General features: G+C 40.7%; 1 protein-coding gene across 1 annotated transcript in view; it reads right to left on the minus strand.

Annotated features, from left to right (window-relative positions):
- Positions 1-327: 327 nt before the first annotated feature.
- LOC116040897 (potassium voltage-gated channel subfamily H member 7-like) overlaps positions 328-22220 on the minus strand; it is a 107272-nt gene continuing 85379 nt past the window's right edge. Inside the window, exons 12-19 of the mRNA XM_036005175.1 lie at positions 18674-18873; positions 10149-10236; positions 8088-8252; positions 7828-7949; positions 7629-7700; positions 5002-5101; positions 1304-1412; positions 328-517 (exon numbers count right to left, since the gene is read on the minus strand). Of these exons, the coding sequence (XP_035861068.1) occupies positions 328-517; positions 1304-1412; positions 5002-5101; positions 7629-7700; positions 7828-7949; positions 8088-8252; positions 10149-10236; positions 18674-18873 (1046 nt within the window). The remainder of the gene's footprint in view (positions 518-1303; positions 1413-5001; positions 5102-7628; positions 7701-7827; positions 7950-8087; positions 8253-10148; positions 10237-18673; positions 18874-22220) is intronic.

The following is a 22220-nucleotide window of genomic DNA, read 5'->3' on the forward strand; positions in this document are numbered from 1 at the left end:
TTTTCCTTGGGTTCCCGGATGTTAACACTGAATTTTAAACATTACATTTTGCAGCTGAATTTGGCCTGTTGAATTTGAGCAAGTTGAAAATATATTAGTTGAATTTTATACGTTGTATTTTGCATCTGAATTTGGTATATTGAATTTTTTACGTTGAATTTTTGATTCTGAATTTATGAACTTAGAAAAATAAAGGTGAAAATTAGATGTTGAAAATTTGAAGAGTAAAATTCAGAGGCAAAATATTCAGGTACATGATTTTAATGCATAAATATTCAGTGCTAGAAATTCAATGGCTATTTAATTTAAAAATCCGATGAAACAGATTTACTTCCATACAGGTGTTACCACTATACACTGAATTTTTCCATGTATCTGTGCCTTGAATGCATCTTTGCACTTGCCTGTTAAAGGGTTCCAGGTCTTCTCTTTCCTGTCTGTGTCGGGACATGTTGCAGTGTTTGTGGCAGCAGCATTAATCATGGGGGTCCCCTCTGATTCCTCCCCTTCATCGTCACTGGAGAACACAGACACACAAGAACCGTGGGTTTGCTTTTGTAATGGCATAAGTATTGTTATGTCTGTATATGTTGTGTCTAAGGGACTGATGGGAATCTATGACATTGGTACAGTATTAAGCGAGATCGCTGCAGTCGGCAGCAGCAAAACAAGCTACAATGTAAGTTAATGGGGCAAATGTCCAGCTTGTATTTACCTTCACAAAAGGGCTGTTTTGCCACTGACAGGCTCAGATTATTATTCTAAGTGTCTGACAACATTATGGAAAAGATCCCTTCAGAGATAGACCTTTAAAACCTCTTTGAGACCTTTCTGTTTAACCAGAAACAGCTCTGAAGTTGCTAGCGCTAAATCAACCTGGTGTATTTTACTATGCTAAAATTACTGTTTATTTACATGGAGTCTGGTGAGTTTAGCAAACGCAATTTGTTTTCATATTAAAAAAAAGGATCTTACTCTTTAACAGAAAGGTCGACCTCCGTAGAAATCCTTTCCATAATGTTGTCAGACACTTAGAATATTAATCTGAGTCTGTCAGTGGCAAAACGAGCACTTTTGTGAAAGAAAATACAAGCTGGACAATCGCCCTATTAACTTACATTGTATCTTGTTTCGCCGCTGCCGACTGCCGCGATATAGCTTAATACTGGACCAATGTCAAAGATTGATGTTCCCATCAGTCACATAGACACAAAAACATAGGAAAATAGGGTCCAGGTTTTTAAAAAAAAATGGTAAGTACCCTCTTTAATGAATGAATGTTTTATGGGATAGAAAGTCTTACAGCGTATGTTGATGATCATCTCTGGCACGCTGCTGCTCCCAAATACTGTGTCTATTTCCACATGTGTAGGCAGCACTCTGTCTCCCCGCTGTCATGGTGTCACCTGCAGCTACAGACAAACAGTCACTGTGAGTTTGCAACCTGAAGAAATGAACAAAGTTCAGAAGCTGACTAAGAATAAAAACAAATAGTGGTGCAAGCAGCACAAATTATTTAACATCACAGGGTCAAAGTAAATCTCAAGTCTTTGCTATTAAGTCCCAGCTCAAATCCAAGTTCTAAACTTTGTGTTGTGAGTGCAAACCAAATCATTATGCACCCTTGAACCAATTTAATGCATGTTAAAATCAGATTAAGATTCAAAGATTTATTTGTCACATAACTTCAGTATGTTCAGTGTAATGTGGGGGTGGCATATTCTACAGAATGTGCTAATTGGCTGTGTAGTAATAATGATTAGAATAACAGTACAAAGTAAAGTTTGAAACAAATATATAGGATAACATGTATTTATTAACAATTATATTTAAAAATCACTCAAGATCACGATGGTGCCATGTATGGTCGCCTCGGGGTGTTGGTGCACATTGTTTTGTCTTGTTTTATAGATTCAGGTTTCTGTTGCGGTACCCAGAGCGCTTCCACTAAAGATGACCTCATAAACATCAGGGAAACAACACCAGTGGACTTAATTTCCACTTTTCTCACATCTTCCATTACCTGGGATATTTCTTTACAACACATGTTCACTAACTTTAGCTATTGGGGAGGAAAAACAGAGACTTTTCTATACAGTCATGTGAACAAATTAGGACACCCATGCTAAAGTTGACTAAAAAGAAAATCATCTTTAGGAAATTTATCTTAATGCCTTAATTAAAAAAATGAGGAAAAATCCAATCTTTAAGGACACCAATTTTCTTTGTGAATGAATAATGTATCGTAAATAAATAAATGTTCTTCCTTAAAATACAGGGGGCATAAGTAAGTACACCCCTATGTTAAATTCCCATAGAGGAAAGCAGATTTTTATTTTTAAAGGCCAGTTATTTCATGGATATAAAGTTCCCTTGGCCTTTGGAATTAAAATAGCCCCACATCATCATCACATACCGTTCACCATACCTAGAGATCGGCATGGTTTTATTTCAGTTAGCCTAATAGCTGGTTTGATTTGCATTGAGAGATGATTTTATGGAAAGTACCCCATGCCAATCTCTAGGTATGGTGAACGGTATGTGACAATGTGGGGCTATTTTAATTCCAAAGGCCAAGGGAACTTTATCAGGATGCATAGTATCCTGGATTCATGAAATAACTGGCCTTTAAATAAAAATCTGCCTGCCTCTATGGGAATTTAACATAGGGGTGTACTTACTTATGCCCCCTGTATTTTAAGGAAAAACATTTATTTATTTACGATACATCGGAAAATCGGTGTCCTTAAAGACTGGATTTTTCCTCATTTTTTTAATTAAGGCATTAAGATCAATTTCCAAAAGATGATTTTTTTTAATCCTCTTTTTAGTCAACTTTGGCATGGGTGTCGTAATTTTTTCACCTGACTGTATCTGCCGTTTTGTGCTTCACGGAGACGTGGCTCTGTAAACTACTCCCCCCGGGAGTTTGCTTCATTCAGTCTGGTTGGTGTTTACATCCCACCGCAGGCCAACGTGCAGGAGGCACAGCGTGCGTTTACCGACAACATTATGTGTGGGGAGTGGATAACACAGACTCTTGTTATTGTCCTCGTTGACTTCAACAAAGGTAACCTCAGCCATTAACTCCCCAAATACAGAAAATGTCCAATTGGATGATCTTCAGACGTGTTTGGACTGTACAGACTGGGTTGTTTTCAGGACAACCATTTGGCTGACTACACAGAGGCTGTGACGCCATACATCAGCTTCTGTGAGGACAGCTGTGTACCAACATGTACCACGGTGAGGTACAACAATGACAAGCCCTGGTTCACAGCCAAACTCAGACAGCTGAGGTTGTTGAAGGAAGAGGCGTTTAGGAGTGGGGACAGGGACTGGTTTAAAGAGTCACACTGTTACACTGTCCACTCTCGATAAATCTGTCTCAGGTAATCTGTACTCTCCTTTCTTATAAAAATCTATGGTCCGAGGTTGTGGTGTAGCGTAGCCAGAGCATCAAAAGATAGGCAGGCAGACTTCTTGAATTCCAATTAGCGCAGATTTATTTACAGGGTGCCAACACATTTAAATGAGAAAAATGAGAAAAATGCAAAAACTGCAAAACTTTAAACTATCAAAAGAAAACTGGAGCCAAAATAACAAAATCTACTATCAATCTACAAATGAAACAAAGCATGTATTCGTGGCAGCATGGCTTCTCGTCTATAGTCCGTACCAAAAAAATCAATAAAGCACGTGTTTGTATCAGCATGGCTTCCTGAGCAGCAAAGTGCCACTGCCTTTATAGGGCTCTCAATCTGCCCTGGACCGCACCAATATCTTCCAGCGGTAAGTCTACCAAACACTTCTAACCTAACCAAAACTTGGACAAAGCAAGACACAGTTTATACTCATTTACACAAATTAAGAAAACTTTATGAGGGATGTAACTCCTTCCAATTACCCCTCAAATGCATTAACCAACAAATGAGAAATAACTACACACAGAAAACCCCCATCACTTGGTTCTGTCTCATGATGTCAGCGATGACATCATCAATACCATAATGGCGCGTTCATGCCACCTCGGAATGACAGGGACCGCCCGTGATTACGTTGTTTTTCCGACTGCCAGCGTTCACATGTCGGGATGCGTGTTCTTCTTCTTCTGTTACATTGGCGTTTGGCATAACAACTTGTTGCATGACTGCCACCAACTGTTGGGCATAGCCTAGAGCATCAGGTGTGTGAAAACCTGGTGAAAACATGGAGGCCACAATAATTTGCTGCTGTTTTCTTATGCGAGCATACAAACAGCACATCGTGAGGTGGTTGTGTTTGTGAAAGGACACGGATAAGGTGTTGTTTTTTTGTTTTTTTTTTATACATAGGCCTATTTATGAATAATTTGAAACATGTTATGTCTGTGTATGTTTCTCAGCAGAGGCGTTTGTCCACAATAAATAAGTTTATTGTCATTGAAATATGTTCAGTGAACCAAATTCGCCTACATCAAACGTCAGTTGTCAACAACGCGTCACCAACTGGGAAACTCGGTTAGCAAAATCTGGCCCGAGTTTCCCACCTCTGACTCCCACAGGAAGGGACGTGAATGATGACCTTTTCACTCGGAAAAACGTTTTTCCGATGTCCATGAACGCACGGTAAATACACTAGAAATGCTGAGCGGCTCCTCCCCAAACATTCCTGCAGGGTGGACCAAACAAAGGTACAAGGAAAGGTGAATATGAAGAAACAAACAATTAACTCTTCAAACCTGCAACTTAATACATCTAACTGAAACTAGACTGTGGTGGTGTTTGCCTTAAATTAAACCAGTGCTCGATGTGAAAACAATTTTAACACAAACAAACCCGGGATAGTAAGTCCTGAAATGTTACACAAAAGCAACGGTCAAATTTAAGCAAAACTGAAAATGAATACCATATGAAAAAAACTAGAGCAATGTGTAAAAAAAACATGGACAAATGTACACAAGCACCAAGGGACAAGTGGTGAGTGCATCACCCACTTTGTCACAGAGGTACATGGTGTTACCTGTGTGTGTGGAAGAGAGTTTGTGTTTTCTTTGTGGTCTGCTTAATCCTTCAACGACCGAGTCTTCTTTACCCAGAAAACCCACAGCTTCATTATTCACCTGCAGACGGGAAGAGGGAAGTATACGTGACGGTAAAGACAAGAATAACCATACATAGATAGGGGCTAGAGGGGGGAGTTCAGAGTCCTGATGGTAAGAGGGAAAAAAACAGTTTAAACCGTTTAGTCTTAGTGGACAGTGACCTGTAGCGCCTCCACCGAGGGAAGAAGCTGGAAGAGGTGATGAGCAGGATGTGGAAGAGATGATCATCTCTGCCTGCTTTACGCTGTGAGTATAAGGGATTCATATAAGGGATTCTGAGGGGAGTGGTTTACCTATGATTTTAGATGCTTTGTTAAAGGTCCCATGGCATGAACATTTCACTTTATGAGGTTTTTTAACATTAATATGAGTTCCCCAGCCTGCCTATAATCCCCCAGTGGCTAGAAATGGTGATAGGTGTAAACCGAGCCCTGGGTATCCTGCTCTGCCTTTGAGAAAATGAAAGCTCAGATGGGCCGATCTGGAATCTTGCTCCTTATGAGGTCATAAGGTGAAAGGTTACCTCCCCTTTCTCTGCTTTGCCCACCCAGAGAATTTGGCCCACCTATGAGAGAGAGAGAGACATCATGGCTTTCAAACGAGGAAAGTGGCAGTTGGTCAAGGCCACACCCCCACCCTCCACCTTGCCCCCCCCCCCTCTCTCCTCCTCAATAGCATTTAAAGCTACAGACACAGAAATGGCACATCCTAAGTAAAGCTCATTGTGGGACTGGCTCTAGTGGCTGTAATTCTGCACCAAGGCTGAATTTCAGGAAAGAGACTTCAGATACAGTATTAGGGGACCACTAAGGTCTATATAAAAGAGACTTCAGATACAGTATTAGGGGACCACTAAGGTCTATATAAAAGAGACTTCAGATACAGTATTAGGGGACCACTAAGGTCTATATAAAAGAGACTTCAGATACAATATTAGAGGACCACTAAGGTCTATATAAAAGCATCCAAAGAGCACCGTGTCATGGGACCTTTAACATCCGTATTGCTTGATCCGGTATTTGTTAAGCTTTCTAAGAAACTACAGTTGTTGTTGTTGTTGTTGTTGTTGTTGTTGTTGAGCTTTTGCAATGATGTGTTCATTGGTAGTTTTCCTTTTCAGGTTATTGCTAATATGTGTTCCAGAATTTAAAGGAAGTGGTTATGGGGTCTCCATTAATTTTTATGGGTGTTTTGGGATTTGGAATGCAACGGCAGTCAATGCTAAGCTCCTGGGTTTTGACTGTTGACTGTAGGCTTGTGACCATTGGCGATCAGATTGTAAATAGACGATTGAAGAGATGATTGGCGATTAATTTTCCTATGCCGATATTAAAGCAATTTTTAATACTTACTATCAGAACTAAGATTTTATGAAAAAAATTATATCTAGAATCTGCACCCTACTGTTTTAGAGATGTTTCTGTTGGAGCGGCAATTCTGCCCACTGAGCCCTGTTAATCAGCATGAGTAATGAGTGGATTTTAAAGATTATTTTAGGCCTTTATTTTTATAGTACAGCTGAAGACATGAAAGGGGAGAAAGAGGGGTAATGACATGCAGCAAAGGGCCGCAGGTCGGAGTCGAACCCGCAACCTGCATTGAGGAGTAAACCTCTATATATGGGAGAGCGCTCTACCAGGTGAGCTACCCAGGCACTTTTTATTGAGGATTTTGAGTCAAATGAATTATAGGCAGAACTGACATCTATAAACAGGATGCATGTGTAGGTGAATATGTTGCAAAACATAGGGGCCAACTGAGCTGCACAGTGGCTTAGCTGAGCAGGACATTTGCTAGTTAGCTTAATAACCAAAAGTGTCATATTTTACCATAAGACCCTTAATAACAATCATAAACATTCACAGTCTTAACGTTGATGACAGGTGTCTTGTTCTGGTTATGACAGTGTCATGTTAGTCGTATGCACACCCTTTCAAATAAAGTGTACAGATTTTTCAACCCTTGCATATTTGTTTTATCTGGGAGGTAAGGGTCATTATCTGGAAGGGAGTTGTGGCATTTTTGTAATGCGTCATGATGATTTTTCCATATTAATCTGGTATTACTGGGTTAGAATTGTTGCCATCGTCGCATAGCTGGACTTAGCTTAGCTCACATTTTGCTGCTTTGTATTGAGCCCTGTCACCTTTTTATGACAGGGTAGGAGCTGTAAGTCTTGGGAGAACCAGGGTTTTTATCAACATAAAATGTCACCGTTTTGGTCGGGATGCACATTTCTTTGCAGAACTTGATGTATAAAGTCACTGTCAGTGAGTTCATCGAGGGTTTTGCCAGCTTCACTGAGTATGACCGTTAACCCTGGTTAAGGTTGGATGGTTAAGGTTAGGCAATGACCTCGAATTACAGCAAGGTTAAAGTTACTTTTGTCATAACATTGTATTGAGCATTCACATGTGAATCCCATTTAAATAATGAATAGTCAAAACTCAAATTCAGCATACCTCCGATGTTGTTTTGACAGGTCACAATAATAATAATATTAACAATAATAATAAATAGAGTAGCTGGAATATGAGTAACATACATCTCTGAGATTGAAGGTGATTTCCAAGTTGGACCAGAAATATTCACAAAATTCAGGATACATGCCCAGAACCTGCAGACACAAATACCAGGAAATCAGTACTGTGTGTGTAAAAATGAATAGCACAAATAAAAAACTGATAGTAGAGGAAAAAGACTGATGTTTCAGTTAACTTTGATTATTTGATTACACGTGATACCTCCAGCATATCCTCTCTGTGTATCTTGTGCAGATCACAGTAGGTCAGAGCTCTGACGTCAGCTCTGGATTGTCCTGGCAGAGTGTACTGATTAATGGGCTCTCCGAAGATATCATTCTTCCCTGGAGGAGAAAAAAAACATAGACAGGGTATGAGCATAGGAATCTTTGTGTATTTTACATTAATGACTCTACGTGGGTCTTCCCTGGACAGCTTTATGGAGCCACTAGCATAAACCTGAGCTTCATGCATGCACCTACCCAGTATAGCTACCACCACGTCTCCTTTGAGGATCTCTATGGATCCTCTGGAGATGAAGTACAGAGCTGATATCAAGTCTCCGGCATGCACTAGGGTATCACCAGGAGGAGCGTGGGTGGTCTTACACCTCATAGCTAGGGCCCTCAGACAGCCCTTAGTGGATCCTAGACACCAGAACAAATACAATGTGTTAGTCCAATGCTACAAAAACCAGGCTTCTTCATCTTTTCTTTAACCAGGTTTAGCATATAGTTTGACCAGTGGTGGAAGAAGTACTCTGAGCTTTTACTTATGTAAAAATTGCAATACCTATACTCTGTTACAAGTCAAATCTTACTTTACTTAAGTAAAAGTACACAACTATTAGCATCAAAATATAAAAGTTCTAAAATTAAAAGTACTCATTATGCAGAAACGGTACCTTTCAGAATATGATACTGGATTATGATTATTGATGCAGTAATGTGTAAGTAATCACTAATGTTGCAGTAGGTAAAGGTGGGGCTAATTGTAACCACTTTATATACTGCCGGGTAGCTTATACCCGGGGTTCCCAACCTTTTTGGTCTGAGCTCCCCCACATCCCTGTCAGATGAACTCACGTACCCCTTCATCAATTCACAATGTATGGTTTTCTAAATATATAACACTATTCATTATATAAAAGTGGATAGTGTTGTACTTGTTGAACTGTCAATAATTAGATTGCTAAATGTTTCAACCATATATCAATTACTTTTAGCTGATTATTTGAACATTTTAGCCATTACTTTTAGCTATTTATTCCTACCATTTATTGATTACATTTAGCTAACAATCTTTTTAAACTTCTGCGCTCACTAGCTAACTAACTTCCATGCACGCTTACAAAATTGCAACATGTAGTGTTCAGGTGTTACAGCTGATATATTCTTTTAATCAAATCATAATTTCTATTTTTTTTTTTCAAATTAGTTGAGCTGCTTCACAATCTGCAGAAGTCCCCCCTAGGGTACAAGTACCCGTGGTTGGGAATCACCAAAAGTGCGAAAATTGCAAAGATTATGCAAAGTATATTCCAGAGTCATTGTTGTGCAGGAGCAGTAAAGGTAAGCTTTAACTTAACTTAATGCCTAAACAGAATTTTTATGGAGGATAAGTATTGTGGAAGCTGATATTAAACACACTGTAATTTGTGTGGAGGTAACAACAGGTCTGTTTCCTTATAATGTCTCAAAAATTCTGATTTGGTTTAAATGTTTAAGTTTAAACCATGTTTACATTTACTCTGCTGTGTTAAAGGACGTAAGGGCAACTAACAAAAATGAGTTAATGTACGTTATTTAACATAATAAGGGTATACATTATTGAGAGATACAGATGAGTGAGGCATTGCGTTGTAGCTGGTGGAGATGAAGCAAATTCTAGCTACTCTGTTAATTTCTTTCAACCCAGTCTCACGGCAGTTCGTGAAATGGTCATGTTATTTAATCTATTGATTCGTGTTCACGGGGACGTTTTTCTCGTTTTTTTTCGTGGTGGCCAGCACGAAAATGTAAAGTAATGTATTTCAATGGGAAGCATATGTCGTGATCACAGCACGAATACGGTAGGGAGTAGTATGAAAAGCCGAAAATCCGCGTAGGGAGGTTGGTTGGGGTGGTGGATGGGTCAAACAATACAGGACTTTCACCCGGGAGACTGCGGATCGCGTCCCACGTGTAGCGTCCTTTCCCCGTTGTCTTCCTAATCACAACCGTCCCGTTATTGTCGCACGTCCCCTGCAGCCGTCTCCTGGCAGGTGAGGCGTCCTTTCCCCATTGTTTTTTTCCTAAACCCAACCTCTGAATAGATGGTTCCCATTTCGTGCTGGCCACCACGAAAAAAACGAGATAAACGTATTGTTGTACACGAATCAATAGATTAAAAATAACATGACAATTAAACGAACTGCCGTGAGACCGTGCTTAAAATTGTATTAAGTACAGTACTTGAGTAAATGTGCTTACTTTGCACTACTGTGTGATACCTAATTGTGTGCATAAAAAATCCCCTTCATGTGTAATGTGAAATAATATTACCTTTAAAAGCCTTAAAGTTTTGCAGCAGTGACCTGTTTAGGTGGAGACAAATATCTGCCTGGAGACACTCTGGGAAACCTTTTAAAACCTGGTGGAGAAGTAGGGATGGAGGTCACAAAGAGAGGACACCCTTGGATTAATACCTTAACTACAATCAGCATGCAGTCTGTAATCAGAATCAGAAAAGGATTTATTTTACGTAATTAACACAAGGAATTTGCCTTGGTGGTTGGTGCATACATAAACAAACATATTAAACATCAATATGAAATAAACAAACAAATACAGAAACAAATACGTAGAATATCACTGTTTATAATATGATATTAATTAAGAAAGAGTCTGTGTGAATTAGTGCAAAAATGTTGAGGGATGTGCAAAAGTTCAGGATATATAGAATGTGCAGAGGACAGGTATATAGTCCAGGATAAAGGATTCAATGTCAGTGGGGGTCCGGGTTCTCGTTAACGAAGCTGACTGCAGAGCAGTGAGGTGTTTGTTTTGATGGACCAGAATGGACTCCTGCCAGAGGGGAGAGGTTCAAACAGTTTGTCTCGAGGGTGAGAGGGATCGGCTACAATTTTTCCTGCCTGTCTCAGCGTCCTCAAGGGGTACAGGTTCTGGAGGAGTACAGGTCCTGAAGAGGTCTCAGCAGAGTGGATGATACGCTGCAGTCTGCCCTTGTCCTTGGCGGTGGCAGCAGCGTACCAGATGGTAATAGAGCAGGTGAGGATGGATTCAATGATGGCCGTATAGAAGTGCACCATCATTGTCTTTGACAGGTCAAATTTATTTAGCTGCCGAAGGAAATACATCCTCTGTCTATAACCATGATCCCGTAATAAAACCCAGGATGGAATCATCCTGAGTAATATCACCTCTCTACAATGACAATTTGACAATTTTAACATTTATTTAACCAGGTAGGCCGTTGAGAACAGGTTCTCATTTGCAATGGCGACCTGGATCCATGTCACTGGTGTTGACCACTCAGTGCTCTAGGCTTTAACTAGTACTTTGTTTAAGAATGAACATGTATTGAATTAATTTCCCAGAGGCTTGAAATTCTGACCTATTCCTGCAATGTTTATATTTTTAAATTCCATCTTAAGTAACAAAACATATGGAGGAAATATTTATTCATAATTCAAATTGAAAGTCCAAAGAGAAAATGAAGCGAGATCAAATTAAAAATATTATTATTTTTCTAAATTTTCCATTTGGCTTTTCCATTTGGATTTAATATTTGGCTTTTGAATTTAAATTTAACATTGGCTTTTCCATTTGGATTTAATATTTGGCTTTTGAATTTCAATTTAAAACAAATGGAAAATTTAAAAAAAAATAATATTTTTAATTTGATCAATGGAAAATTTAAAAAAATAATAATATTTTTAATTTGATCTTGCTTCGTTTTCTCTTTGGACTTTCAATTTCTCTTTGGACTTTCAATTTGAATTATGAATAAATATTTCCTCCATAAAAACATGCTATGACCAGTCTTTTGTATATCTTCTGTATTCTGTATGCTTGCTTTAACACTTCACTGAAGCTATATTTGATTTCTACTAAGGAAAATCGTTGGGGCCCAAGGCAAAAATGAGATGCTGGGTACTCTTTCCTCCCTATTATCTTCATAGCGGTCATGTTTGTGCTCAACCAGCCTGCTTTTCAGCTGCACTGTTAAGTTGCCAAACCATGCTGTGATTCCATATCTGATGATGCTCTCCAGGATCGCCTGGTAGAACATTAGCATGATCTGGCTTCTCACTCCGTACAGTCTCAGGTGTCTTAAAAAGTATAGACTCTGCTGCAGTCAATTTCATAGGTGGTCAATGTGTTTTTCAGCAGAGAAGATTGTCAATGTTGACACCTAAGTATTTGTAAGATGCTACCTAGGTGAGTTTTTGGTTTTTGAAGACCACTGGCTAATGGTCATTCACTTGCCTTAGGTCAAAGACCATCTCCTGTGTTTTTGTGACATTTAAGATAAAATGGTTGGTGTCACACCACATGATGAAGGTGTCTATCTCATTGTGGTACACATCACATAGATTTTGTTTGTGTAGTATCCCACAGTGGTGATACCTTATCATCTATTGTCTTGCCCTGAACAGTGAGCTGGATGTCATGTGAGTGATGTTGAGCTCTCCTGTAGGGCTGCAACAACGAATCGATAAAATTCGATTATTAAAAAAGTTGGCAACGAATTTCATTATCGATTCGTTGTGTCGCGCGACACGCCACTCAGTCGCGGAGATAAAAGCAATTGAGTTGAGTGCCGTGCGGAGCGAAAGAAAAGAAAAAAGAGCAGAGCGGGGGTAGAGGAAATACGGAGAGAGACCGGAGAGACCCTTAACGTTGTTCTGAAACACATGGCGGAGGCAGAGAAATCAGTACGACCTAAGTCATCCAAGGTGTGGGCATTTCACACTAAATAAATCGAAAACGTGTTAACTGCAAGATAAGCAAAAGCGACACGGCATAGCACGGGCGCACCACGGTGATGATTCAGCACCTAAAACGTAAACATGTTGGAGTCCTTGATGAGGAGGAAGGGAGTTCAACAGCAGGGTAAAGTCACTACAGAATCCTACTTCTGTTCCGTTTTGAAGTGAGGAACGTAACGTCCCTCCAGTGGTGCTGGTGTGGTGTTTACTCGTTATCCAGCTGACTAGCATGACAAGCTAGCGTTAGCTCGTTAATAACAGTAGTAAAGCAGGACTAAAGACACGTTTTCGTTCACTCGCCTTTTTTGGCCCATTATTTTTTCAATCTATTGTCATGTATATATTCTGTGCTGTCCCATATCAGTTATTGTTGACAAATATATTTGTGTGTGTTGTACTTTTTAATTTCATTTTAAATTTCTTTTATAGTCCTTGGTCATCTTAAGCTGTGTTTAAATGTGGTGTACAAATGAACTTAACTTACTACAATGATGGTAATAATTTAATGAATAAGCTTCAAGTGAACGTGTGTGTGTGTGTGTGTGATCTGTATCTGCTCTTTGGGTTACTTACCTTTACACAACTATTAACTAAAACAACATGTATGTAAGTATGTATTGAATTGATGTAAATTAATGTTTTTTTGTTTTTTGTTTTTTTATCCGATTCATCGATTAATCGAAAAAATAATCGACAGATTAATCGATTATTAAAATAATCGTTAGTTGCAGCCCTACTCTCCTGTCAAACTGTTAATACTTTTCCAAATGTCTTTGCTATTACCTTTAGCCTCGTTCATAAGTTGAAGAAAAAAACATGACATAGCTAAACTCAGTTCTTTAATCACTTTGTTACTTTGTTCTCGAGCCATGATTCAAGAGGAGGTACGGAACCTGGAAGAGGAAGGACAAAGGTCAAGGGCAGTGGACCTAGCTTCCCAAGGAGCCTGGACCAAATGGGATCTTCCCAAGAGGAAGATCACCTGGACGGACCTATGGAGACTGGAGCCGTTCGGCATCTCCTTCCTGCTGAGATGTATGACACACTCCCAACACCAACAAACTTGCACAAGTGGGGCATGAGGCCATTGTGCAAGCTTTGTGGGGAGAGGGGCACCATGGCACACATCCTTTCCGGGTGGAAAACAGCACTCACCCAAGGAAGGTACAGGTGGCGCCATTAGAGGGTGCTCATGACACTCGCTAACACCTTAGAGCAGGAGAGGAAAAGGAAACGCCAACCACTTCGGAAAACAACATCAATCCAGTTTGTAAGGGAAGGGGAAAAGCCACCAACCACAGCAACTAAAGAACCAGTTTGCTACAAAAGGCCCAATCGTGGGAAATTAAGGTCAACCTGGGCTGCAGTTCCCCCAGTTTGTCCAGACAACCCTGAGGCTGGATGTGGTACTGTGGTCTGAAGAGGCAAAAAAGATCATCCTCATAAAAACTTACAGTCCCATGGGAAGAGGGTGTGAACAGGCCTTTGAAAGGAAGAGCGCCAAATACCAAGACCTTCTGCATGACTGCAGGGGGAAAGGATGGCAGGCATGGCTGTTCCTGGTCAAGGTCAGCTGCAGAGGATTTTCTGCTCAGTGTGGAGAATGCTCAGAGCCATTGAAATGACAGTGAAGGAGAGAAAGACAGCAGCTCGCAGGATGGGAGAGGCAGCGGAAAGAGCCTCTTGCTGGTTATGGAGCAGGAGGGAGGAGTTGAGCTGGAAGCCAGAAGGGGAAGATGGGCAGTGACTTGGCCATCACTGCTGACCCACCATCGGGAGGGTGTTGCGGATAAGGGTTGAAACACCCAATGAACGATGGGTACCGCCTGATGACATCAACCCCTCCTAGCCAAGGCTACATTCACTTAAGGTAAATGAAGGTGAGAAGCATTTTCGGATGTATTTGTAATCTCTTTATTTCTTTGTTCTTTATGCCAGAACTTACAGTGCCTTCTGGCACCTGATTTCTCTTTTAAGAGTCAAGTGGTGTAGGTAGAGAGACATAATGGCTCCAGATTAACCCAAACAGATCTCTGTAGCCATAACTGCCAAGCATTGAGCTGGGGGGAGAAATAACGGAGACAGGGCTTGATCCATCGAAGGGAGCGGCCCACAGGCAACCTGTTCCCTAGGATCTAGACCACTTGAGGGTGGCTGGCGGTTAATCAAAGGGCTTCAAAATCAGGCAGGACTGTCCTCCATGGGGAACTGTGAACTGTGTAGGGAAGAACTTAGTCTATATCAACAACGTTCCACTTCTGGGATTGCTCTGTTGCCGTTGGAATTTTAAACTCCGGTCAATTTATGAGGACTATGGTTAACTGCTCCTCCACCATAGAGGAAGTGATATCTGTGTTGGTAACGTTGCAGGGTGTTCCGAATGGAGGAATTTTGTTGAGAGAAGTTCCCTTAACCGACTTCCATGAACAGGGAGTAGGGAGTACTTTTATGTACTCTGTGGAACATAACGCAACATTTGTTATCGTTTTGGATTGTCGCAATAATAAACATTTGCATAAAGAAAGCATTTTTGTTTGCACCTTTTTTGATAAAAGCATTAAATTATAAATATCCCCCTTTAAAGTACATGTAGAACAGAAAAAAATGTGTGATTAATTTGGTAAAGCTATAGTGCGTAGGTTCTGTCGTAGGTTCTGTCGTAGGTTCTGTCGCCCCCATGAGGAAGTAATGACAAAAAAAACTGTTGGCACGTCCACATGATACAAGCCTTACGTGACCGCGCACACCCCCCCCTCCTGCATTTGTGTCCTCTTTTTGAATTTGCAAACCATAACAGTATTACTGTTAAAGGGATATTTCACCGCTGGAAAGCTGAATATATCTTTAAATTGGGTCACTTATGTAGTATAAATGTGAAAAAAAAATTGAAATTGGTGCCTTCTAGGCCGAGAAAAGCCAGGAAATGTGTTTTTTGCTCATGAGGATGAAAGACACCAAATCCCAGAATGCACTTGCTTCGCTGCTCTGAGTCCACTCCCAAGCCATGCCTACCATTTACAGACAGACAGTGAGACGGTCAACTCAATTCAACTGTGTTTTATTGTCATTTCAACCATATACACGAAACAACGTTTCACCGTGGCTCAAGTGGTTACACAATTCAAATATATAAAAACGACATTATATAAAAACGACATTATATAAAAACGACATTATATAAAAACGACATACGAAACACATTATATGCTCCGTAAAGTTCAGCTAACACATACTAGCATTAGCGCTTGGTAGGCTGTAAAACACATTGGAGACGAGACAGCAAGTCTCATATTTCAGACACTGCAAAGTTATACATTGTTTGTCGGGCTATTTCGTTATTGAATTCACTTCTGATACTTTTTTAAGCGAGAAATCAACTATATAAAGCTCAAATATGGGCCGTTTTACGAAAATTGATGGCTAATTGCAAATTTGGTAAGACTTTAGGAGCTCCACACAGTCTGACGAGAAAGCGGCAACCTCCATACCCAGTGAAAGTCACTGTTTATCGGTTACTGGACGACCGGGGCTCGGGGATCCGCGGAGCTCCGGAGCTGCAAGCTAGGCTATGTGTCCCATTTAATCCTGTGGGAAAAGATCGTTGCTACACTTTCGGCATAACTTTTGTATATTTACAGTTTGAATTTCGTCACGCCACTTACATGACATATACCCTAAAGTCTTATAAAGCTAACTATGGTGTCCAATTTCAATTTAATGAATTTATGCGAACATTAGGGGTTTCGTTAGCTGCGACTGTCCGTCCAACCCTATGTGTACAGGTAGCGGCTAGTTAGCTTCATTTTCGGCTTAATTCGAGTATATTTACAGTTTGAATTTCGTCACGCCACTTGGTAGGCTGTAAAACAGAGTATAAACACAGCCGTACATTTGCGTGGAATGTAGAATGGTTTCATCTAACAGTCACAAACTCCACCAGCGGTTAGCAGTTAGTTGGATACAAGCACCCCATTTCTGCAACAGTCCGTGTTAAAAAAGCCCACCTCCACTAGCTAGTCTTACCCGGTGACAGAGCAGCACTGTTGTTCAGCCATGTTTCCACAACAACAAAAACACAGCAGTCTCTGAACTTGTGTTGGGAGTTTCGTTGAAGTTGGATGTAGTCCAGTTTGTTGTCGAAAGAGACACTTGCAAGCAGGATTGATGGGACAGGTGGTCGGCTGGCGTTAGCTTTCCACCTAGCTCATACTCCTGCGTATGAGCTAGGAGTATGAGCTAGGGACATCCTCCGGGTCTCACCGCTGAGGATACCCCCTTACCGGTTAACAGCATGGAGCGACACCGCAGGGTGATGTGCTGGTCTCCGTAGCAGGCAAAGCCTGTCAAGTATTCCGGCTAGCGGCACCACAGGCTGAGGTGCTGGTCTCCGTAGCAGGCGAAGCCTGGCACAGGTGGCTAGCTAGCGTTAGCTTCCACCTAGCTCCAACTCCTACCCTTGTCCCGCTTTCCGCACACCGCTGAGGATGTCCCCTTACCGGCAATGTATCCCGGTGGTACATGTGTGCGTTACTTTGTATGCACATAATTGTTGTTCTAAAATGTCCTTCGGGATGAATAAATCTGTTTCTGCCAAGAAGCTAAGCGATGATTCAAGATGGCTGACTTGAGATTTACCTTGGCATTCTCCGTAAAAAAAACGACGTCCAACCCCCTATGGGCTATGCGGAAGTACTGGGTGTAGTCCTTTGCCTCTGGAAAAATGTATACCGATGACGTAAAATGACGATTTTTGCGTCATCGGTATAAATTTTTCCAGACCCACAATACAGAGATCTCCCCTCTCAGGGGGACATGAGGGAGGGAAGCACGGTCATTCAAAAATACTACCGTGTTTCTGCTGATACAAAGCTTAATGCTAAATCAGTGAAGTATCCCTTTAACCACGGCCATCTTAACGTGAGTGCTTTGACCATTTGGAGGCTGTCTTCCTGTCTATGGTCTCTTCTTTGGTTTTAGCCAGCATCCGCAAAGTTGCAGATGCTTCCACTTTTCTGACTGTGTTACGGTACAGATCCATATGTCCAACACGACTGAAGCGTGGTGTCGCGACGTCATAGATCAATGGTTGATGCTCCACGCCCTTGACCGGCAGCTGATTGGACGAATGCGTGTCATGGTTCTAGCTTCTCGAGAATTTTCGATTAAGGCAGCTCGTTGAGAATATGATCTCGTATTTTACGAAAATAGTTCACTGAAACGTGTTTCTGAAAACATTTTAAACGAGAAATAGGCCATACAGTTGCTGAATCTGTCTTCATTTTAGATCGACAAAGGTCAGTTTAAAAGATTTTCGTCTACTTCTATTTCTATTGTATTGACAGGATATGACAAGAAAGTGATGTCAGGAGAAAGGCAGCTTGCTCAGCCGATAGATAACCCTAACCCGTGCAAGCAGGAGGGTCTTATATGTACTGTAGTGTACAGCAGAGCTGCAGGTCATTCAGGCAGCCTGGATCCGGAAATGAGTGTGGTTTGGCCTCCTGATGTCTCATAGCAGACGGGAGATGGCACAACAATTTTTTTGGTAAAAGCGTATGGACTTTTCTGGGGAAGAAATCTACATATTTTAATATTTGTGTTAGTTACAGTATTTATTTCTGATTCCTTTGATTGCCAAGACTTGGGAGAACAATTTCCAAAAAACAAAAGTCTTTGTCATTGTTTTCTGCGTGATGTCAATGCATTTCAATCAGGAGACACCTATTGAAGTGCACAATAAAAATGATAAATGAGAAAATGGTGATTAGACCCCATCTTGGCATCATCATACTTTTAAGAGGGTCGAGAAGCCGTGTGTTAGATTATTATATTAGATTTAGGGTGTGACTCAATCAAACTTTATTTATATTGCACCTTTTAACTAAAGGCTAAAAGCATTAATGCATTAATAACTAAATGCAATTTAAAGTGCTGAACAGTGATTGAAAAACATCAGACAAAAAACAGGGATAAAAAAATTGATTTAGACAATCAGTTCTCTAGTTACCCATGTCTATTCTGTCGAGTTGACTGACAGAGAAAGTTTAGTATCCCCAGAAAGTCTCCCATACTCACAGCGTTCATGTCTATCCCATTAGTGTATGACCACGCGTGTTGGAAGTACTCTTCCAGCCGCTGCTTCAAAGGGTTGGGGATCTGGTGGAAGCGGATGAACTCTCGAACTCTCATCATCTGGGCATGGTAGCGAGCTGTACCAGAGTACAGCCGCTGGATAATGGCTGACACATTACCAAAAATACTGGCATACATCAAAGCTGGAGAAGAGACAGAAACAGAGACCTTCATTCAGACATTCATTATTAACAAGTTTAGTGTTTAATTGTCTCGTGTATTAGGGCACAGAGAACAAGAAACTGACACAAACAATGATACAAATAATAAAGATATAACACAATACAAAGAATGCCGGCATAAATTCTAATACCATTATTGAATGTTAAAATCTGTATAAATTTTATAGCAGATGCAAGATATCATCTCTTATCTGTTCTCAAATTCTCAGTAAGTAATGTGCCTATACACTGAGGGCCAGATTTACTAAGAAAATGGTGGAAGGCAAATGTGCGCTGCATTTAGGTTCTGGCCGGTGCAGAGGAGAGTACTGTCATACAATAGCTTTTGCAAAGAAAATGTCACTACTGTTAAGAAATTCTGTGAGTTTCCTAACCACAAACCTTGGCTGAACAACAAAGTTAAGAACCCGTAAAGCCTAGGTATGCTGCTTACAGAGGCAATGACATAACAGCCTATAGCCTAGCAAAGGGAAATCTTAAATGTGGCATTACAGAAGCAAAATACAACTACAGACTTAAAGTAGGATAGATGAAAACTTCACTTGTAATGACTCTCAGCGTATGTGGCAAGGCATACGGGCCATCACAGACTACAAATGTAAGGACAATCACATCACAAGCAGCAACCCCTAAGTAGCAGAGAACCTCAACACATTATTTGCCCGCTTCGACACAGCTGACAGTTCTAGGGTAATGAACAGACTGCCACCAGATAATCAGGAACACAACACTGGAAACAAACGAGGTCAGGAGAGCACTGCGCAGCTTCAACACAAGAAAGGCAGCTAGACCACACAGCATCTCTATGCAGACCAGCTGGCAAAGTCTCTACCAATATCTTTAACCTTTCCCTGAATCATGCTTTGTCCCAACATGTCTTAAAGTAACAACCATCGTGCCCATTACCAAACCAAAAAGCAGTAGTTGTTTAAATGACTATCGCCTGATTGCACTTACCCCGGCGAAAGCCAAATGCTTTGAGAGACTAATGCTGCGTTCAGACTGCCTGCTTTGGCCGTCTGGCAAAAACACAGGTCTTTCCATTCATTTTGAATGGGGGTAGTGCGTTTAGGCTGCGGCGAGGGTTGCCGCAGGGAGGGGATCAGACTTGTCGGTGTGTTTTCAGCTATGGTTTGAGGCGGTGTGAGAATCCCGTACAGGAAACAGGAAACATCACTGCCTTTTATTGCTGCCACAAGAAAGTTTTAAAAGACTATGAGGGTAAAAACAAAACACAAGCACTGAACTGCCCGGGAGTTTGCTTAATAGCTGAATGTTTCCTGCAACAACAAAGCACTCGCTATGTCTCGCTCGTCTCTTTTCTTACTCTCTCTCCCCCTGTGAATTAAAGCTGCCTTCAAGTGCGGTCGGAAACGTTAAAATCTATAAACGATTTGACCGAAAACAATGACAAATACGAAATATAAAGTCTACTTGTGCTTTGTTGGGCACAACAGGAACAGAACACAACAGGACGTCACACAAATGGGCCATTTCATTTCATTCTGGTGTCCCTCAGGGGTGTGTCCTGAGCCCTATCCTGTATTCCATCTTCATGCATGACTGTCTGCCTGTCCATGCAACAAACACCATCATAAAGTTTGCAGAGCACACCAACAATAATGAATCAGCGTACATGGATGAGGTGCAAAATGTGACATTCTGGTCAGGAGATCGTAGTGGACTTTAATAATAATAATAATAATAATAATAATAATAATAATAATAATAATAATACATTTTAAATCAAAGGCGCCTTTTTCGGCACTCAAGGACACCGTACAGGGATACATAAGACATTTTAAAAAAAGCAAATAAAGATTTTTTTTTTTCTTTATAACATATTGTCTTAGAATTATGGCAACAATCTCTAAACACGCTGCAAAGTCACAGTCCTCTCGACAGCCCACCTCTCTTGACTTAAAATAACTCACCGTGGTCCGTTTGCCTGGTCCTTCGGTAACGTGAGCAGTTAGCAGGTTTAGTATGGCAGCGTTAGCCAGAACCAGTCGGGATCACTTTACTGGCTGTGTCTCAATTGTTTTTGCAAGTAACCAACTCGGGTACTCTAGCCATATAATTCAATGTGAGTCCACGAATGTTGAAATAAAATGCCAGTCCCTTGTAGCCGTGATAAATTAGCCTGAAGCTAATGCTTAGCTACCTGTTCGGGAGGAAATTAGCCAACTTGGTGTGCTTTTGGGCTCTAAGCTGTCTCCAGCTTTCAAATACATCTCCAATATTTACCCGGGATTTGTTAATCTCTGGTCACGCAACTGCTGTTTTTTTTAGGTCGGGTAGAATCTATCTCCGTTGATCCTGTTCATTGTTTGCTGCTTTCATGGCTGTACTAATGTTACAGCTGTAGCGCGATGGGTTTACGTTTTTACAGTTATATCTGGCAACCTGGCCTGGCTGTCAAACTGGGCAGTTGATAACAACACACAGGCCAAAACACAAACAGAAATTCTGTCACGGAATGGAAATTTCAAAAGGAGAAAATACTGGCATTAGCATTGTTGTCAGAAAAGATAGTATTTCAACTTAGCATGTTTCCTTAATATCTGATGAAGCAGTGGGGTCATTTTTGGATTTATTACAATAATTATATTACATATTGGACCTTTAACATTAAAACATGATTTATAAAACCATGCCAACAATTATTAGGCTTAGTGCAATTTTAATAGCTTAGTATTCTATGCAAAAAAGGTATGTATAAAGGCTTTAGGCCGCCCTACACATAATGTAGGCCCAGTTTAATATGCAACTTATTTTCTTAATTTTGATTACAGCCACAATAAACTTTGGGCTCCAGGAAGAAACAGCTGATCGGCCACGGGTATCAGCGGAACACCAAGATGAGCAGTAGAAGAGTGTGGGCCTCTTATTGTAAGATAATTTACTTGACTTCTGTTTCTTTGTTTTCTTTTTTCTCTCTGGTAAATACAGATACCATTGAAACACCATTCTGTTCAGCATGTAGATTAAGATCGGGTTGATATTGTTTACATAACCCACAATTAATGTTTATTGGACCAGGGAATTGTTTTAATATGGTCATATCATGTTATCCTGTGTTCTAAAAGGAAGAAATCACTGTACCAAGTTTTAAGTGTACGGTTGGCTGGCACTGATTGTCCGGTTGAGGGTTTAGGTTAGGCTGCGTTGACTAGTTGCTCCTAGAAATGTGGATCAACGTCCCTCATAATCTTTACTTAAAGGGAGTGTGTGCATTTCAGTTGGAATGCTAGGGTGGAGGGTGATGTGTATACGTGTGTGTGTGTGTGTGTGTGTGTGTGTGTGTG

Source organism: Sander lucioperca, chromosome 9, assembly GCF_008315115.2.
Source record: "Sander lucioperca isolate FBNREF2018 chromosome 9, SLUC_FBN_1.2, whole genome shotgun sequence".
NCBI lineage: Eukaryota > Metazoa > Chordata > Actinopteri > Perciformes > Percidae > Sander > Sander lucioperca.